A 20,142-nucleotide genomic window follows, 5' to 3' on the forward strand; every position below is an offset into this window, starting at 1 on the left:
TGGCTGCAATATAACAAAGAGTGAAAAATGTAAGGGGGTCTGAATACTTTCCGTACCCACTGTATATATATATATATATATATATATATATATATAGTGAGACTCACATCAAGTGTAGAGTGTTAAAGGACACCGCCGCTCGCTATTCTTTCTTTTAAGGGCTTTCCTCGCCCATGTTTATTAAAGGAATGTTCATCAAGCAGAAAAATAACAGGGTTTCCCTCGCAGGGGTTTCAGCATTTTAGTCCTAATCAAAATAAACAATCATTCAGCCCTTCTGGCTTGTACTTGCAGTGCTGCTGCTCTGGCATCAAACTCCAGGCCTTGTCTGTCTCCTACAGACTTAGCTCACCCAACAGGGTGCACATGGATAGCAGCCTTGTGCCGCACTGACTCCCACATGGAGCCCTACTGACTCCTGGGCCAGACCTCCTGTCTGCCCCGGGTGGAGCTATTAACCATGGTCAGGTCATTATTAACCGCTTCCGGACCACCCGCCGGAGATATACTGCAGCAGGCTGGCCCTCCTGCACGAACCAAAGTAAGGCTACGTCGGTCCTGCGCCTCCAGCTAGGGGGCGAGCGTGCGCCGCTGGCAGTCCGCTCCCGCCCCCACTTTGGCAGCAGGGTCTCTGATGCACGGGGCAGGCGGCTCCGATTGCCGACTGGCACTCGCGATCGTTCCCCGCTGAGAGAGAAGAAAGGTCAGGCATTGTAAACACAGCTGACCGTTCTTCTCTCTGGAATGATCACAGAGTGCCTGTGATCCTTCTATATAGGATCACAGGTCTCTATGGTCATTCCATAAGTCCCACCCCCATACAGTTAGAATCACTCCCCTAGGCTCACATTTAACCCCTTGATCACCCACAGTGTTAACCCCTTGCCAGTGTCATTATTACAGTAACAGTGCATATTTTTAGCACTGATTACTGTAGTAATGTCACTGGTCCCCCCAAAAGTGTCAAAAATGTCAGTTAGGGGTCTTTTCTGTCCGCCGCAATGTCGCAGTCCCGCTAAGAATCGCACATCGCCACCATTACTAGTAAAAAAAAAAAACAATAAAAATGACAAAAATCTTTCCCGTAGTTAGTAGACGCGATAACTTTTGGGCAAACCAATCAAAATAAGGTTATTGCGATTTTTTTTTTTTGTACCAAAAATATGTAGCAGAAAACAAATTGGCCTAAAATGTTAAAAAATTTGAGTTTTTTTTTTTTGGGAATGTTATATAGCACAATGTGAAAAATATTGTTTTTTTTTTTTTTTTTCAGAATTGTCGCTCTTTTTTTGTTTATAGTGCAAAAAATAAAAATCGTAGAGGTGATCAAATGCCACCAAAAGAAAGCTCTATTTGTGGGGAAAAAAAGACATTTAATTTTATTTAGGTACAGCATTGCACGTCCGCGCAATTGTCCGTTAAAGTAACGCAGTGCCAAATCGCAAAAAATGGCCTGGTCATTAAGGGGGCAAATCTTTCCGGTCCAAAAGTGGTTAAAAGCCCAGCACACACCTGATCAATAAGTTTGCTGGCTATAGTGAATAGCTGGACCCAGGATTGGAGATTTCATCCCACCTGGATCACTTAGAAATCTCCAGGCTCAAGGTCCCAAACTGGACTTTTTAAAACACAGAGGAAAGTGAAAAGCCAGTTTCCTCTTCACTTCACAAGCTCCCTGGAGCCCCTCAACCTGCCTGGTTGAGAATTCTGGGTCACGATCGCTTTCAAGACCCTGGCAGGGCAACGCTCTGCCACAATATATATATTTATATAAATATATATATATACAGTGCCTTGAACTTTTCAAACGTTTGCCACATTTCAGTCTTCAAACATAAAGATATAAAACTGTAATTTTTTGTGAAGAATCAACAACAAGTGGGACACAATCATGAAGTGGAACGAAATTTATTGGATATTTCAAACTTTGTTAACAAATAAAAATGCAAAATTGGGTGTGCAAAATTATTCAGCCCCTTTACTTTTAGTGCAGCAAACTCTCTCCAGAAGTTCAGTGAGGATCTCTGAATGATCCAATGTTGACCTAAATGACTAATGATGATAAATAGAATCCACCTGTGTGTAATCAAGTCTCCGTATAAATGCACCTGCACTGTGATAGTCTCAGAGGTCCGTTTAAAGCGCAGAGAGCATCATGAAGAACAAGGATCACACCAGGCAGGTCCGAGATACTGTTGTGGAGAAGTTTAAAGCCGGATTTGGATACAAAAAGATTTCCCAAGCTTTAAACATCCCAAGGAGCACTGTGCAAGCGATAATATTGAAATTGAAGGAGTATCAGACCACTGGAAATCTACGAAGACCTGGCCGTCCCTCTAAACTTTCAGCTCGTACAAGGAGAAGACTGATCAGAGATGCAGCCAAGAGGCCAATGATCACTCTGGATGAACTGCACAAATCTGGCCTTTATGGAAGAGTGGCAAGAAGAAAGCCATTTCTTAAAGATATCCATAAAAAGTGTTGTTTAAAGTTTGCCACAAGCCACCTGGGAGACTCCCCAAACATTTGGAAGAAGGTGCTCTGGTCAGATGAAACCAAAATCGAACTTTTTGCCGGCAACAATGCAAAACGTTATGTTTGGCGTAAAAGCAACACAGCTCATCACCCTGAACACACCACCCCCACTGTCAAACATGATGGTGGCAGCATTATGGTTTGGGCCTGCTTTTCTTCAGCAGGGACAGGGAAGATGGCTAAAATTGATGGGAAGATGGTTGGAGCCAAATACAGGACCATTCTGGAAGAAAACCTGATGGAGTCTGCAAAAGACCTGAGACTGGGACGGAGATTTGTCTTCCAACAAGACAATGATCCAGAACATTAAGCAAAATCTACAATGGAATGGTTCACAAATAAACATATCCATGTGTTAGAAAGTCAAAGTCCAGACCTGAATCCAATCGAGAATCTGTGGAAAGAACTGAAAACTGCTGTTCACAAACGCTCTCCATCCAACCTCACTGAGCTCGAGCTGTTTTGCAAGGAGGAATGGGCAAAAATTTCAGTCTTTTGATGTGCAAAACTGATAGAGACATACCTCAAGCGACTTACAGCTGTAATCGCAGCAAAAGGTGGCGCTACAAAGTATTAACTTAAGGGGGCTGAATAATTTTGCACGCCCAATTTTTCAGTTTTTTATTTGTTAAAAAAGTTTGAAATATCCAATAAATTTCATTCCACTTCATGATTGTGTCCCTCTTGTTGATTGTTCACAAAAAATTACAGTTTTATATCTTTATGTTTGAAGCCTTAAATGTGGCAAAAGGTTGAAAAGTTCAAGGAGGCCGAATACTTTCGCAAGGCACTGTGTATGTATGTATATATATATATATATATGTATATATATATATATATTTTTTTTTTTTTGTAAATGATGAGTTTTCTAATTCTGTAACTTCTCCCTCCCATAATGTTTTTATCATTCTCTCTTCCATTCATCTGTTGATGCAAATACTGCATGCAGCTAACAAAGTATGGTCCTTGTAGTTTGTCCTGTGATGATGTGGTCAGAGTCTTCTATACAAAATGAACTGTTCCCTGTACTTTTGGTTTCCTTGAATGAAGAAATGTACAGAGGAAATTCCATGGGATGAATTTTGGCACTTCCTGTATATCATAAATCCTAGAAGAGCGGCTCTATCATTATATTTCCTGTTTTTTTATTCCAAGCTTATTTTGTTTTTAGCGCTTGAGTTAAATAGCATAAAACTGCTTGTTCTCTTTTTTGAAAATTGCATATAAAGATGCTTTTAGCCATAAAGAGATTATTCTTCCACTCTACAAGACTCTGGTCCGGCCACATCTGGAGTATGCTGTCCAGTTCTGGGCACCGGTCCTCAGGAAGGATGTGCTGGAACTGGAGAAAGTCCAGAGAAGGGCAACAAAAATAATTAGGGGAATGGAGGACATCAGCTATGAGGAAAGACTACAAGCACTGAACCTATTCTCTCTGGAGAAGAGACGATTGAGGGGGGATAGGATATCAATGTACAAATACTGTACTGGTGACCCTAGCATAAGGAACAAACTATTCAGAGAAAGGGAATACAATAAGACACGTGGCCACTCACTAAAACTAGAGGAAAAACAGTTTAACCTTAAACTACGTAAGGGGTTCTTCACTGTAAGAGCGGTAAGGATGTGGAATTCTCTTCCACAAGCAGTCGTATCAGCTGGGAGCATTGATAGTTTCAAAAAACTATTAGATGGGCACCTTAAAGACCACAACATACAGCGTGTTAGTACATATATAGTGTATACAATGTACTAAGACATCATAGGTTGAACTGGATGGACTGATGTCTTTTTTCAACCTCACTAACTATGTAACTATATAACTATTTAACTATATTAGTCCACTTGCAGCAAAAGAGCACAATATTTTTTTTATTTCTTTTTTTAATTCGCATCAGCAGTTAAAGCAAATTTATACTCACCTCTGCATCAGTAATATGATGTCCACAAGTTTCCTCGCCAGTGCTGAATTCTGTGTTCGGGATCTTTGTCTATTTTGATTGGCTAGGCCAGAATAACTTAAAGTCTCACTAAAGGCAAAATTTTTTATTTTTATTTTTTGCCATCTGTGTCCCATTGCAGAGATTTCCCTTCATGTCCTGTTACATAACCAAAACAAGAAGTAAGCGGAAATTCCTCCAAAGTAAGGGAATCCTGGGTATATCCATGGACACAAGAAATAGTGTCCCCACTGGGAGATTTCCCCTCTATTCCAGTTATGTTGTCAACTACATTTTTTTATTTCTTCTTTAGATGAGAACTGTAAACAGGGCAAATAATGAGGGTGAATCTCCTTAACTAAAAATAAAAGTTTGCCTTTAGTGACACTTTGAAACGGAAGTAAACTCTACCACCTTTTTTTAAATGGGCCTCCTGCAGTGCTATGCCATAATGTGCCATAATAACATTTAAAATGGAGCCCGTCCAGTGCTTAGCTGTTACCACTGATGGCCATTCCATCCTTGTCCAGTCTTATTTCTGGGCTCGCAATGACGTCACTCCTGCGAATATGCACGGTAGTCATTACTGCGGCACCCCGCTCTCTGCACCCACGCTATACTCAGTGTGCCCTTAATGCAGAATGCACTGTTTATGTGCAATAGTGTCATCAGCTAGAGCCAATGTAAATATCTCCTAAACGGCACAAGTTAAGGATATATTCACCATACTTACAGCTAAGCCTTATTATAAGCTTAACTGTAGTACAAAATTCAGTTTAGGAGTTTCAGTTTAGAAGAATTCATCCTTGCACTTAGCAGGTGCCAGATTTATATAGTGAGCTTTGCATTCTTTACTTTGTGTACAGTAAAAAAGAGAGGAGAAAGTTAACAATGCTTTACTGCAAAAGAGTACGTCTCTTCTGCAATAATAATAAAAAAAAAAAAAAAAAATCCTGCTTGGAGATTGTAAATTTTAGCCAAATTTCCACTTGAATTTTTTAAGGCAAGCTTGTTTCACGTTTGCCCATGTCAACATTTTGCTAAATCTCTTGGTATTTGTTGAACATAGAAACCCTGAAAGTTTGCCCTGAAAAAAACAATATTAGTGCAAATATACGAACTCCAGTCAGTTTAAAATGTCCCTACTGTAAAATCACGCTTACTTTAAACAAAACATGTACCTATTTTCAATTTTTATTCTAAATTAATACCTTCAGTATGTCCTTTAAACAGGCCAGAAGGGGGGGTCTCCAGCTATCTCAAAGAAAAATAAAAGGAATTACACTATGGGTGTAAAAATAGCTGCCAACACCTCACTTGACATAAATAGTGCAAATTAGTGATCGCCCGATATCGTTTTTTTTAGTGCCGATATCGATATTTTGGTCATCGAACATCGGTATCGGCCAATATTGGTCGATATTTTCGGACATTTAAATTTTTTTTTTTTTTTTTATTGTTTTCACAGGTACTCTTCTGGAGGGATCTGGGGGTCTAAAAGACCCCAAGTCCCTCCTCTGTACTTAAAAGCATTCAAAACGCCAAGTTTGGCTGTTTGAATGCTGTCATTTTTTTGAATTTGCCGTCGAGTACCCGGAAGTGATGTCATGACATCACTTCCGGGTTTTTACATGGAGACCCGATCAGAGCCGAATGCGGTTTGATCGGGTCTTCTCTTCATCGGCCGTGCAGGTAAGATGCCCGGGTCTCCCGGTGGGACGGGAGACCTGAACGAGCCGCGGAAGGCGGCAGGAGGGGGAGACGTCCCCTCCCGCTCCTTGTAATGACAGCTGAGTTGTTTCTAAGCCACATCGGTTGTCATTAAAAGACAGCCGACCGTTGGCTTTGGACGCTGGTACTGGGGTGATGCCTCTAGCTGCAGGCATCACTCCGGTACAAGCACTTTGCCGAAATATCGGTAACCTCAGGGGCTGATGCCGATACATCGGGGAAAGTGCATATCGGCATTGCCGATAATTGGTCGATTCCTAGTGCAAATGTATAATACATAAACCATGGTGCTAAAAGTAACAATGCAAAAATACACGTACATATAATTACTGTATTTTCTGGTGTATAAGACTACTTTTGTACCTCAAAAAAATCCCCCAAAAATGGGGGGTCGTCTTATACGCCGAGTATAATATCTCCAAGGTAACCTAAGTATTATGAAAGATTACATGTATTACAGTACTAGGGGTACCTTGGAGATCTATGAGAAATATGATGTTTTTCAATGGTGTTGCCTTGCTTCAGAAGGGGGTAGTCTTATATGGCGAGTATAGCCCAAAACCTATGTATTAACTTGAAAATTAGGAGGGTGGTCTTATACGCCCAGTCGTCTTATACGCCGGAAAATACGGTAGTCATAATGACATTAAATAATGTGTGAAAAATAAATGGATGAACACCAGTAAAAATATATAAATCAAATAGTCCAAAGTGTTAAAAGTTCAATGTTCATGTGAGTCAATCATCATGAAAAACCACTGTATAAAGCGAATAAAAGAAGGATGATAGGTATATCTTAATGTATGTAATAAAAGGTTCCAAGGTTAATCAGTCATCCGTCACCAAATGTATACCTAACAAGTTTACCAGAGCAAGTGTACTCATGCCATTTCAACAAAGTGGTGTCTAGCTCCCAAACGTTCCAGAACCTGCTCAATCCAACCGTAAAGGCTATTTGTAGATATCCCAGCAGTCCAGGACAGGGTGCATGGTCACCGCACTCACAGGTCAACCTCCCATCTCATGGATATGCAAGAGAATACCAGCTGCACATAGTGTTAAACCATTACGAAATCTTTTGCTAAAAATGTACTAATCACTTAAATTTTTAATAAAAGTTTTAGTAATAGTTTTACACTATGTGCGGATGTTTGGTATTCCTATGCATATATCTATGAATAAAAGCTGGTCATGTAATACCCGCATCAAAGTTCCACAAGGGCTTTGCTGCTGCTGGATGAATATATCTGCAATCCTCCCACCTGTATCATATCTCTGTCAACTTAGATATACTGTTGTGAAAGAATATGCTATCTATGACAGTGGTGGGCATCTGCATGGGTGATGACAAAAAAACAAAGAACTTCCGGCCACTGCCCACAGAACTGCTCATCAATGTTGCAGGAGTACCAAGGAGTCATGAGGCATGAAGTTCAGTAAGCCGCTGCTCAGTAATGACATGCTGCAGTTCACTGGATGTATTCCCAATGCCTGGCCATAACAAGTATATTACAAAAATTTAAACTGCTAAGAGGTCCAGAAAGAGTACAACTTTATTCCGATAAAAGTCAGAGGGATATTTCAATAAGTAGCCAACTTTTTGGGGGGTCTAAGAGCGCCTCGTTTATCGGGGCTTTCTTGGAAATCCGAATAAACTAGAAGTGAACCTTTAATGCTATTTTTTCTAGTGTGATTACAAGCACAGGCAATGTCAGCAACTGGTTTGGCAGGAAAAGATAATAATAAAGGTCCAATTCACTTCTAGTTTTTTTACATTGTTGTCAATCAAGCCCTGATGAGGGTTACTTTTGAATCCTTTTTGAGCCTATTTTTTTTTTTTTTTTAATAACTCTTTATTGAGAAGTGTAAGCATGTTTTACATAATATGAAAAGAGCAATTTAAACACGTTGATACAAAATATATCAATATACAAATCTCTGTGTGAAACATAACATCTCAGGGTATTAAGTTTTATATTGGGGAAGGAGGATAGGAAATAGGGGGTAGGATGTAGAGAAGCAGGGGGAGAGTAAGGAGAAAGAATAAAAGTAGGAAAATAAAGGAAGAAAAAAAGAGTGAAAAAGGAAACTCGGATTATGACAATTAGGAGAAATACATTTAATTACATAACAGGAGCTGTGTTTAAGCAGGGTACTACTCATCAAATGTTCAATACATATTCCAAGGTAATACAGAAAAGTAAAAGATTAAGTTAACAGATAATCTGAGCTATGGGGTAGACATTAGTCCTGCGTAGCGAGGTGTGGACTTCAATGTTATTCAGCATGCCCACATCCTGGTGAAAGAAGGTTGGGTATGGTATATGTCCAAGCTAATCATGATCTTCTATCAGATAGATATGGTTCAAAATTTGGCACCATTTCTTCAAGGGTGGGGAATCTTGTTTTTCCAGTATAGTGGAATAAGGGACTTCGCTGCATTGAGAATATGGGGAACGATGGATTTTTTGAATGACTTACAGAATGTGGGAGAGTAATAAAATAGAACAACCCACGGATCATCTGGTAAAAGAACACTAGTTCGGGACATAATAAGGGACCTAATGTCTTGCCAGAATTGGCAAATTTTGGAGCAGGACCACCAGATGTGTGCATGGGAGGCCACCAGTCCACACCCGCACCAGCAGAAAGGAGAATATTCGGGTAAAAGATGACGTAGTCATACAGGTGAGTAGTGCCATCTAGATATGAATTTAAAGTTCATCTCCATGTATTTAGAGGAGAGCATCGATGTATATGCCCGTCAAAGTATTGTATCCCTCTGGGCATCTGTGAGTTTTTTCTGTAAGTCCACTTCCCAGTCATGTAGATATTTAGGATAGTCCTTCCCTTGCGAGTCCAGTAAGGCTGAGTAAAATTGGGGAATGCATCTGAGAGGAGGGTGTTTCGAGGCAAAGATGGATTCAATCGGTGACAGCTCTTCGTACGTCCTTATGGGTTTCAGAAATTTGTGTATAAAGCGGGCTAGTTGAAGATGGTGCCATTTATCCAGTTTACATATGACAGGTGTAGGTTTGGTATTTTGTATGGGTAGTAGTTTGACATCCTTCAGCACCTGGTGTAGGAAGAGTTGGGAGGAGGTGGTCCAAGATAGAAAGCCGTTATCTATCCAGCCAGGTTAGAAGAAAGCATGTCCTAAAAGAGGTAATATGGGTGAGTTGTAACCTCTGGGACATTTCCTATTAATATTGTCCCATATAGCTAGGGAGGAGCTATACGGGACATAATTTGTCCCATAAAGCTAGGGGAGAGTAAGTTAGTGGTAAAGAATAAGGATTTCGATAAGCTCTCGGTATCCACAGTAAGAGGTGCAGTTGCGATTGGCTAAGATAGTATTCCAGTTGGATCCAGAGTTTATCCTGTAGACGGAAAGTCGATTTTTGGATCCTGGTAAGTATGACAGTGTGATAATATCCTTTCATGTCTGGCAGTGCCAGTCCACCACAGTGTTTAGATTTATTAAGTACACTTCTGGATATACAGGGTATGGAGCGGTTCCAAATATATTTATTTTTGATGGTTTGAAGAGCTGTAAAGAATTCCAGGAGGGACACACATTAGGATCATCTGAAACATACAGAGTAAGTGTGGTAACACGTTCATTTTAATAACGTTTATTCTGCCCAACCAAGTATGTGCGCATGAATTCCAGTGGTTAAGATCTTGGCAAACAGAATTAAGAAGGGGCATATAGTTAGCAAGGAAGAGCTTGGAGAGGGAGGGTGTTAGAAATATTCCCAGATATTTCAGGGATTTATTTTGCCATGTAAAAGGAAAGGATTCTTTCAGGGATTTTACCTCTGCTTCTGGGACGGAAAAATGTAGAATTTCTAATTTAGAAAGGTTTATCCTAAAGTTTGAGATTGCTCCAATTGTGGAGAAGGCTGTTAACAAATTGGGTAAGGAGATTCACGGTTGTCTAATGTAAAATAGATTATCATCAGCGTACGGCGCATATTTATATTCGCGTCGACCGATGGTGATACCATGGATGTTGGGGTTTTGTTTAATGTGGGATTGAAAGGGTTTGAGAGAGATTGCAAATAGAAGGGGGGATAGAGGACATCCTTGGTGGGTACCATTGTGAAGGGTAAAAGGAAGTATTCCATTAATTCTGATCTGGGCAGTGGGGTGATTGTAAAGAGCAGCAATTTGAGTGACCATAGTCTTACCCAGTCCCAAGTGACTCAAAACAGCTAGCAGATAAACCCGAGTTCTATTAACTTACCCCTCATAAAAGCTTTGTGTGCTTCCCAACGTATCGAGGGTGAAATATCCTCGGAATCATCACCAGTGAAGTATTGTTGAAGACTCAGAGATAGGGAAGAAATGTCATTTGGATTGGAGAGAAGAGAGGCATTGAGTTTCCAATTAGGTCTCTTTGGAGGTATAGTAGGAATGATCAGTCGAGCTAAGATTGGAGAATGATCAGATTGAGTGGTTACTCCTATGTCAGCTTGCTTAAGCCACTCCAGGTGATGGTGATCTACAAAAATATAGTCATCCCATGAATAGGTGGAGTGTAGTTGGAGAATAAGGAATAGTCCCTACCCTGTGGGTGTAATGTTCTCCAAGTAGCGATCAATTGGTGTTCATAAACGTTTACGTGTGTACGTAAGTTGCTTGGCAGGGAGATGAGTGGAGCCACGGAACGCGTCTATATTTGGATATAGGGCCAAGTTGAGGTCTCCGACAAGAACCACCAGACCCTGGGCAAAGGTTGAGAGTTTTATTAACAGCTGAGTGAGGTATCCTACCTGCTGTTGGTTGGGCGAATACACATTCACTAGTGTACAAACGGTGTTTCTATGTTTCCCTTCAGGAATAGAAATCACCCCTGAGGGTCTGCAACCATATTAAAAATTTGAAACAAATGGCGACTCCTTTGGCCTTGTGAATGTTGGTGAGACTGTAGTACCAAGGGGAGTAAACTTTAGATGAGATTTTGACAGATGTAGAATGTGTGAGATGAGTTTCTTGTAGAAATGCGATATCACATGATAGGCGCTGTAGTTCCCGTAATAGTTTATTACATTATAAAGATAAAATATTTAAAGTTGCCATTGGGGAGCAAAGATGGTCAGAACTTTCCACACCAGCATTCGAGATCCCAGGCATGGAGAAAGGAGAAAAGTATTAGGGGGAGAAGGAGAGGGGGAGGAGGATAAGGGAGAAGGAGAGCAAAACATAACACAACATTATTGAAATCATGCAAAAAAAAAATGCGGTGTAGAGATGAGAAGAAGTCCCCCCACCACGCGCCCCCACCCTCAGAGCGCTTAGACCCCAACAGTACAGGAGAAGGACAGGAGGGTCCCACCATTGTAAGCTAATGGAAGTATAAAATGTGACCAAAGAAGTCAAGAACGTAGTAAAACAATGACACTGTGCTCGGAAGGCGATGTCCAGAGGGATTCACAGGTGTGGGAGATAATATACACTGCTTCCGTGTTAAAAGTCAACTTCTGTGCAAACTAGCATCAGAGGGTACAAGAGGTAACTCAGAGAAGAGGACTCAGATGAGAAAAAGATTCTCTAGAAAAAGGGCAGATCTCACCCATTCTTGTGGGATGATCCCGGTGTGGCTGAACGTTGTTTCTTGGAAGCTTTGTGCCACTGTCGGTTTGGAAGTGGAGCAAGTGGAGCAAGGGTTGGCAGGTGGTCTCGCCACCCTGGAAGATCAGGTGGTTTAATCTGTAGATCGTTACAGATCTTTGCTAATTCCTCTAGGAAGTATAGGGTAGAAGATCTGCCATTCTTCGTAGCTATAAGACATGCTGGAAAACTCCATCTGTAAGTTGCATTAGTCTCACAAATCTTGTCCAGGAGGACATTGTGCTCTTCATATTTCAAGAGTCTCCTTTGCTAGGTCAGGATAGATATTGAGAATAGCTCCATCAAAGTCATATGAGGGGACATCTCTCAATTTCTTCATAATAGCTTCCTTATCCATGTAATACTGGAGCCTGCATATTACATCTCCTGGTGCATCGGATACGATATGACGGGGGCAGAAGGCTCTATGGATCCTATCAAATGGCAGGGCATTGGTAACAGGCTTACCAAGAATGGAGTTCACACTGCCTCTTACCAGACGTAAATGACCCTCATTACAAAGGTCATAAACGATGTCAGTCTATGACAAAACGCGTCGGGTGGAGCTTACGGCGACGCACGCCACGCGCGGAGGAGACACGGCGGCCATCTTATCGGTGGGTTATCGGCAGCATATTACTGCACTGAGAGGAAACATACAACGCCATATAATTTCTGCGATTCTGTAAGTTATTTTTAACCATATGCGCTGAATAAACAGTATAAACGGTATGCACTATGAGGAGTGTCTTGCTTTGTATCTTTTGAGCTCACATATGGTTGGAGAGTGAATCGTGTGCCATTACAAGAGAGAGGAGAAGAGGACCATACCTGTACCTTGATTAACATGCTGTTTATGACCTTTGTAATGAGGGTCATTTACGTCTGGTAAGAGGCAGTGTGAACTGTTTTCTGGTGGTGGTTCTCTGGGCTTGGCTCTACACCTCTGTTTGGATTGGACACTTATGGACTGTTGTTTTCCTCTACGATTTATGGACATTTTGTGATAACAGTGTTCAGATAAGCGCCACATTATTATTATTATCCATCTGATCTGTTCTTAATTCAAGATTTCAAATTCAAAATTATGTTTGTAATAGATCAGTAAAGAAATGGTACCACATCCCTAAATTGTATACTGTAGATAATGGGGAATACTCCCAAAGGGTCTCCAAGGCACAAGCCCAAGGTGTGGGGGCATGGGTCTGGATAGGAAGAATGAAAAGAAAAGAAAAAGTAAAGAAAGGAAGGGGAAGGAATAGGTAAGAAAGAAGAAGGAATGGGGGAAGGGAGAAAGAAAGGGAGAGGGAAAGGTCAGGAAGGAAGGAAGAGAAGGGAAGGGAAGGGGAAGGCAAGGGAAGAGGAGAGAGCAGACGGGGGAAGAGAGGGAGGAAAGGCAAAGGGGAAAAGTGGGAAAGGAGGGCCGGCGGAAGGTAGGAAGGAAAAGATAAAAATGGAGAAGACAGTAGGAAAAAATGTTGAGGGCTGGTGGGACTTTATAGGTACCAGGTAGAGCAATGAAGGGGAAAAATGTGTTATAAAAACTAGAAAAGTTTATTGGTACATATTAAAAACAGGGTATGTCAAGCAAAATCATAATTAGCATAAACATAAACGTACATAAACATATATGAGATACAGTATGAGCTAAGGCATATAGGCGTAAGGCAACAATTGGTTGTAAATTGGGTCCGATGGGGAGCATCAGACCATTCCCGACATGTTTCGCGGGCACAAAAGGTCCGCTTCTTCAGGGGTTGTAAGTCGTGTAGAATATAATGTGCCTTGTATAGCCTGTATGGTATAACAACATCGACAGTTATTAGTGTATACATATATATCTGTAGCTATTCGTACATGCGAGTGTAAACCACCAGGTGCATCCAAAGCCTCCACCGTGCAAGTGACAGACTAAGTCAGGACAAGGGAAGGTGCCATCCAAGAAAAGAGTCTCCCCAGCGGATGTGGAGGGGTGATCAGGACAATGAGCTATCCCACATAGAGGTTATAAGATAAAATGAGAAGGTTGTATGTATAGGTCTGCAGTAGATAAGGAAAGTGAATATATTCACCGTCACCATAGAGGATATAAATTTATATATAGATGCTTAGTACCTATTCGTGTTTCCAAAAGAGGACACACATATCTCATATAGTGGGGAGATCAGCCAAGGTAAAAATGCAGCTGGAACTTGGATCCTAGGATCATTGTTAGTCCTACATGGGCAGTAAAAAGCATATCAGCACCCTAAGAATATGCATACAGTAAGAGTATAACCTATATTCAGGAGGGTAGACCTGAGAGAGAGAAAGATTACCTTATACGAATCTGCCCAATGGATAAGAACAAATGATGTAGGGATGGTGGAGCAGATAAGGCAATAGACTGGCTGTATCATTGAAAAGATTTCATGGGTCCAATGTTAGGCCCAGACAATAGATAATCTAAAGAGGCAGAAACAAAGGTGGCAAATCTTAGGGGGGTACGTCAGTAAAGGAAAATAAATCCATAGAAAAAAGGCCTTCCTGGAGCTTACCTGTACCATGCTGCAATGGCGCTGAACGCCGTCTCCTGAGAGACAGTGTAGTGAAGCTCCGCCTGATATGGCCCTCAACCCGACGCCACATGCGCATGACGTCACGCGCAATGTGGGCGGGTCAGGTCCTCAACGGCGCGCGCACCGTAAGGTGCGCGCGCAGTGCCGCTCTTGTGTGGGCCACAAACGGCAGCCCAGAGTGGCCGCAGCGGAGACAGAGCGGAAACAATGTCCGGTCATCTACGAGCCCGAGGACCACACATCCGCTGGAGAGTCTATGGAGGCACGCCCCCGTCCGGACAGAAAGCATACTGCAACCGGGGACATGAATAGGATGCACAGAAGGGGAGTGTACACTCGCCTGTCACAATGTAATAGGAATACAGAAAAAATCAGAAATGCATATATACACATATATAAACATTGTACATTGGTAGAACACCTTATAATACATCAAAATCCATGGATAAAACAGAAATAAAGCAATGAAGGAAGAAGAACAGGGGGGAAAGTAAGAGTCGATCCCACTTGTTCTAATAGAGTAAAATCCGGTGGGCTACATGGGAGAGCCAAGTAATGGATATATCCCAGGAGCCGACCGGATTTGGAGAAAGAATTTATAAGTCTTTTATGGACACTGCTGCTATTTAGGAGGATGGATATAGAGTCCAGGAGAGTTATTAGTCAGAAAAATAAATAAAGAAATATAACAAAGAATAAAAATAAATGTCACATGATTAGATGTGACAAGAGACCTGTTCAGAATACATGAAGGTCTTTAACTTACCCAGCCAGGGATCAGGGTGTAAGACGCCGCTAGCACGGACGGGACAAGAATGGACGCAGTCGACCGAGGGCCGGATGTGCTAGGCGAGGAATGAAATAAGGAATAGAAGATAAATGGGAGCTTAGCCCAAAAAAGGCTTATATGTCAAAACCTCGTTGATTCCTGGAGGTGTCGTGGCCTCCAGTAATTCAATCCAATAGGACTCCTTTTGTAATAATTCAAGATTTGTGTTGGCTGCTTTTCACCTTTCATTATTTTATGTTTCATGAATTTAGCGCAGCAATATTGTTATATATTACCAATATTATATGACCGTAGCTGCCAGGTCTTCATTCTTGGTGGCTTCGGGTAGGCCCCTTTCATGGAGATTATTCCGCTGATTGCGGTTCTCCTGGTCCTCTATTTTGTAGAGTGCCATGTGGTGAACAATAGTTAAATAATGGACCTGTGATTGGAGGTCTGAAATGGCAGTATGGTGGTGATCCAAACACAGTTCAGTATCTTCTACCCTTTAGAGAGTTTGGACCAGCTTGGAGCACATGGGAAACACCTCCTTTTTTTTAACGAGCGCTCTAAGGTATGTAACATGGATTCCAGTTCGGTCTTGGTTGGTAAGCCACTTACCAAAGTCATGTAGAGGTGTGGGGTAGTGCTGCACTACCTCTATGCACAGTAAATACAGAATGTACAATAGTATATCGATGAAGCCGTATATGTGTCTCTATTAAATATACGGGAAAATTCCTAATTATTCCTAATAAAACATCTTATGACTAAATAAAAAACGTATATAGAGATCTGGCAAATTGTAGTACACATATGCAATAAATAATATGTAATTGATAAATACAAACAATATATTCCAAAATAAAAAGTGATTGTGCAACAATAAAGTGCTGAAGGGGTGATGCAAATTCTGTAAGCCAAAAGTGACTAGTGCAATGGGATGGATATTAAATAAATTGACATATAAATACTAAGATAATTCAAGAACTGTGCTGATATACATATAAAGTGCAGAAGCAGTAGTGATGACAGTGAAAGTATTATCACAAACTTGGCTCGGGAAATATAATGTCCCAAGTGATAGGAGCCAGAAAATATTGTACCATTATATGGTGCAGACACATTTTAAATAATAATGTAATAGCCAATATTTTTAAAAGTGCATGGTGGGGTGGTCTAGGTGATGATTCCAAAAAGGTTTCTTCACTTGTGGTTCTGGGGTTATGGATGTGTTTTCTAAACCATACGTTGAGTGCTTGTGGTGGTTTCTTTCCAAGATAAGTATGCAGCTTTTGCTTTACCAGATACCGCCGAAGGAAGTGCAGGTGATGAACAGTGGGGTGCCCCCTGACTGTGTAGATGGCCTCTCACCTGTCACTTTCTTGTATAAGAGCCTTAGGGGGGGTATACTGATGTCTCCAGGGGTCCTATGAATGGATCCCTCACCGTGTGTCTGATATCCTCCAATTCCTATTGGTTTAATATCCATCCCATTGCACTAGTCACTTTTGGCTTACAGAATTTGCACCACCCCTTCAGCACTTTATTGTTGCACAATTACTATTTATTTTGGAATATATTGTTTGTATTTATCAATTACATATTATTTATTGTATATGTGTACTACAATTTGCCAGATCTCTATACGTTTTTTTATTTAGTCATAAGATGTTTTATGAGAAATAATTTTCTGTATACTTAATAGAGACACATATACGGCTTCATCAATATACTATAGTACATTTTGTATTTACTGTGCATAGATGTAATGCAGCACTACCCCACACCTCTATATTTCTTGACTAAGTTTAAGGATATAAATGTCAGTGCTAGCTGCAGCCTCATATCATCAAATTTCCCCCCACATATATTTACCCATAACAGTGCGAGAGCCCCATCTTCTTTTATTACCACTTACCAAAGTCGCTACATCAAGATCACTAGTGGATCCTGGTAGCCAGATAATCGGAGCAATATGAAGAGGCAGGTGAGCTATACCTCGAGCGTGGTTGTTGCTGTGGAGTCAGCCGGACGCTGCATGGTGAGGCCGCCAAATCCTTGGCCTCGATTAGGTCATCTGAGATAGAAAGCGCTTGATAGACACTGAGTAGCCGGACTTGGCCGTTGAAGGTCTCCCTGTTCTTTTTCCCATGGTGGTGTTTGTTTCTGGATAAGGCGCAAGCAGTGGCTTATAAAAAAATTAAGGATCCCCCGTAGAGCCCCCTCTAAGCGTGTCACATCAGCACTGAGCGGAAGCGGAAGTCTCCCATGTTTGTTTGTTTGAAGCTGCTCGTTTGAGAACCAGATAATTTACATCAACACTTTAAAATAGCAATAACAGTGAGATAATCCTACGGGTTCAGCACTATTTTTCCACTTTCCTCAACTGTAACTCAAGTTTTTTGGCTGACTTGCTATGATGTCTTAGGCAAAAAAAAATATGCTGTTTCTGCACACTACAGCTTTGATTTAGAAAATTAAATACATATAAGTGTATATGTTGAATTGGGAGATGGACAAACATATGCAACAGAACCTGGATCCCAGAGTTCAGCTTTAACTTTGGTGAATATTATATATAAATATTTAATAATTTATTCAGACACTAATGAGGAACTAAAACCACATAGGTCAGACAATAATAAAATCTGAATTGCTGTTTTTTTTTAATTTTGTTTACAGTTAGTGAAAGAAGCAGGGTCTCATGTCCTTTTCATGGATGATGAAAAACTACGCTTGGAAGAGCTGCTGGCAGATATTCAAGATGGCTGTAGTGATGACGATGCCACAGTAAGTGAAAGTTTTTCAAGTTCTCTAGCTATAATTATTTATACACAGTTCTATACACACTTTTTTTAAACCATGTCATGTCTTTAGTATAGTTAGATTGCTGATGTGATAATGGTGAAAGAATATTTATTACATTTGTATAGTGCTGACAATTTACGCAGTCCTTTACATACTGTACATTCACATGTAGCTTTGCTCTCAGGGAGCTTACGAGGATATTGCAGTAGTTGGGGTGGGAATTATGAAGGTGTGGGCTAGAATTTAAGACTCCTCAGTACAAGGAAGGCTTGTTTTTGAGATCATGTACACGTTAAGATTCATGTATCCTCTTTCTTGTTTAAGAGATAAGTAAAGTTCTAATCCTTACCCCCCAGATATTTTATCTCATCCACAGCATATTCTTCTGTCTGGTCCTCCCCTTTGTAAATGTAATCCTCTGTAATAATCCATAGAAGTCTATCATGGTCATAGCAAACAAGGTTTTTAACGATTATGCCTTCTCCATCAGAGCAAGTAGAATACGGCCCCCCTAAAACATCTGCCCTTTTAGTAATCAAGATAAAACCTACAAAATTGGGCCATGCCTTATGGAGGCCACAATGCCAATATCACTGGATGTCTTAGGTAGTATGGTAGATGCCATAAACCGAGGCTGAAGGGCAGCCACCTTCTTGTTTTAGCGTTATGTAGCTATCCACTTTTCTAATAGGTAACTGATGTTGTCTACAAACTGCTAGGCTAAAAATTATTTTAAAAACCTGTTGCAGGGACACACAGACATTACATTGGAGATCCACCTAGGGTGGTGCCAATAGATTCATTTAGGCATGAGTTTTCTGATGATGGAACATATGGATTATTACAAGGGATTATATTTCTTTATGATTAGTCTAAGTCTGCAAACTGTAGATATTTTTAGTCTCAAGCTCTGATATGCTGCACATTCTTTTGTTCTGATGTAATCATGTATTTACATTTGATATATCGTTTTTATTAAGTCATAACATTTTGTACCATTATAGCGATTGATTTGGAAAGTTTAGAGTTTAAGTATGCAAGTAATGATGAACGGTTTTCAGAAAAAGTCAGGTTCCTTCCTCAGGCATTATTCAATTCTATAATGCCTAAGGAAGGAAACTTCTCTTTTTTACCATTTTATTTAGCCAATAAAGGGCATTTCTCAGATTGTTCGTAACCCTGTTATTAATAAATAGTTCTAAACTACTACACTATGCAAGTGTGCTTTGATGATTTTTGGTGATGGCAGTGTCTGGACAGTTGAGATTAACATTGCAAGATACCAATATCAAAACCTAACACCTAACATCAAAACCTTGGATGTCATCAAATTTTAATTATCTGTTGTTGATCAAATGTAAAACATTTGCAATATATCACATTATCCTTTGTCTTATTTTTTTATTCACATAAAATGCATTTAATTTATAGACCGATGTTTCCCTTTGGCTGTTGCCTGGTGAAGGCTACACTCCAGAAACAGAAGAACTTACACAGCTGGCAAAGATAGAAGCACAACTTCAGATGTATTGCAGTACTACAGAAATTGATTGTGACTATGCTGATGTGTCGCCCACACAATCAAAATCGGTAAACACTTTTTTTTTTTTTTAATGCACAGCATGTGTAGTAATGATTTGCAGCATAATTATTTGGCGAGGCTTTACATCTGTCCCATTATCCCTTTTTCTGATACATATCTTGTGCACTAAAATTTGTGGGCCAACAGTTCATCAAAGAGCATGTAGTTAAGAGTTGCAGGTCATCATTAAGGTGGGACCAAATGTAAAAACTACCGTATATTCTCAAGTATAAGCCGACCCGAATATAAGCCGAGGCCCCCAATTTTACCACAAAAAAGTCGGAAAACCTATTGACTCGAGTATAAGCCTAGGGTGGGAAATGCAGCAGCTACCGGACCCAACTGGACCACCACGAGATTCGAAACAGGGGCTGCGGGCCTGGTACAGGAGATGGCTCAGGCATGGTACAGGAGATGGTATAGGCATGGTACAGGAGATGGTATAGGCATGGCACAGGAGATGGTATAGGCATGGCACAGGTCATGGTATAGGCATGGCACAGTAGGTACAGCCAGGCATGGCACAGTAGGAACAGGCATGGCACAGGAGATGCAGTGCTGCGGGCATGGTACAGAAGAATGTCCCGTACCATGTCCGCA

General features: G+C 40.8%; 1 protein-coding gene across 1 annotated transcript in view; it reads left to right on the top strand.

Moving 5' to 3' along the window:
* FSIP1 (fibrous sheath interacting protein 1) overlaps positions 1-20,142 on the top strand; it is a gene marked incomplete at its 3' end in the record, with an annotated part of 176,591 nt that overhangs the window by 111,606 nt on the left and 44,843 nt on the right. The window contains exons 7-8 of the mRNA XM_082275840.1: positions 17,835-17,942; positions 19,392-19,550. Of these exons, the coding sequence (XP_082131966.1) occupies positions 17,835-17,942; positions 19,392-19,550 (267 nt within the window). The remainder of the gene's footprint in view (positions 1-17,834; positions 17,943-19,391; positions 19,551-20,142) is intronic.

The sequence above is a fragment of the Pelophylax lessonae genome (genome assembly GCF_965119305.1).
Source record: "Pelophylax lessonae genome assembly, chromosome: 13".
Classification (NCBI taxonomy): Eukaryota; Metazoa; Chordata; class Amphibia; order Anura; family Ranidae; genus Pelophylax; species Pelophylax lessonae.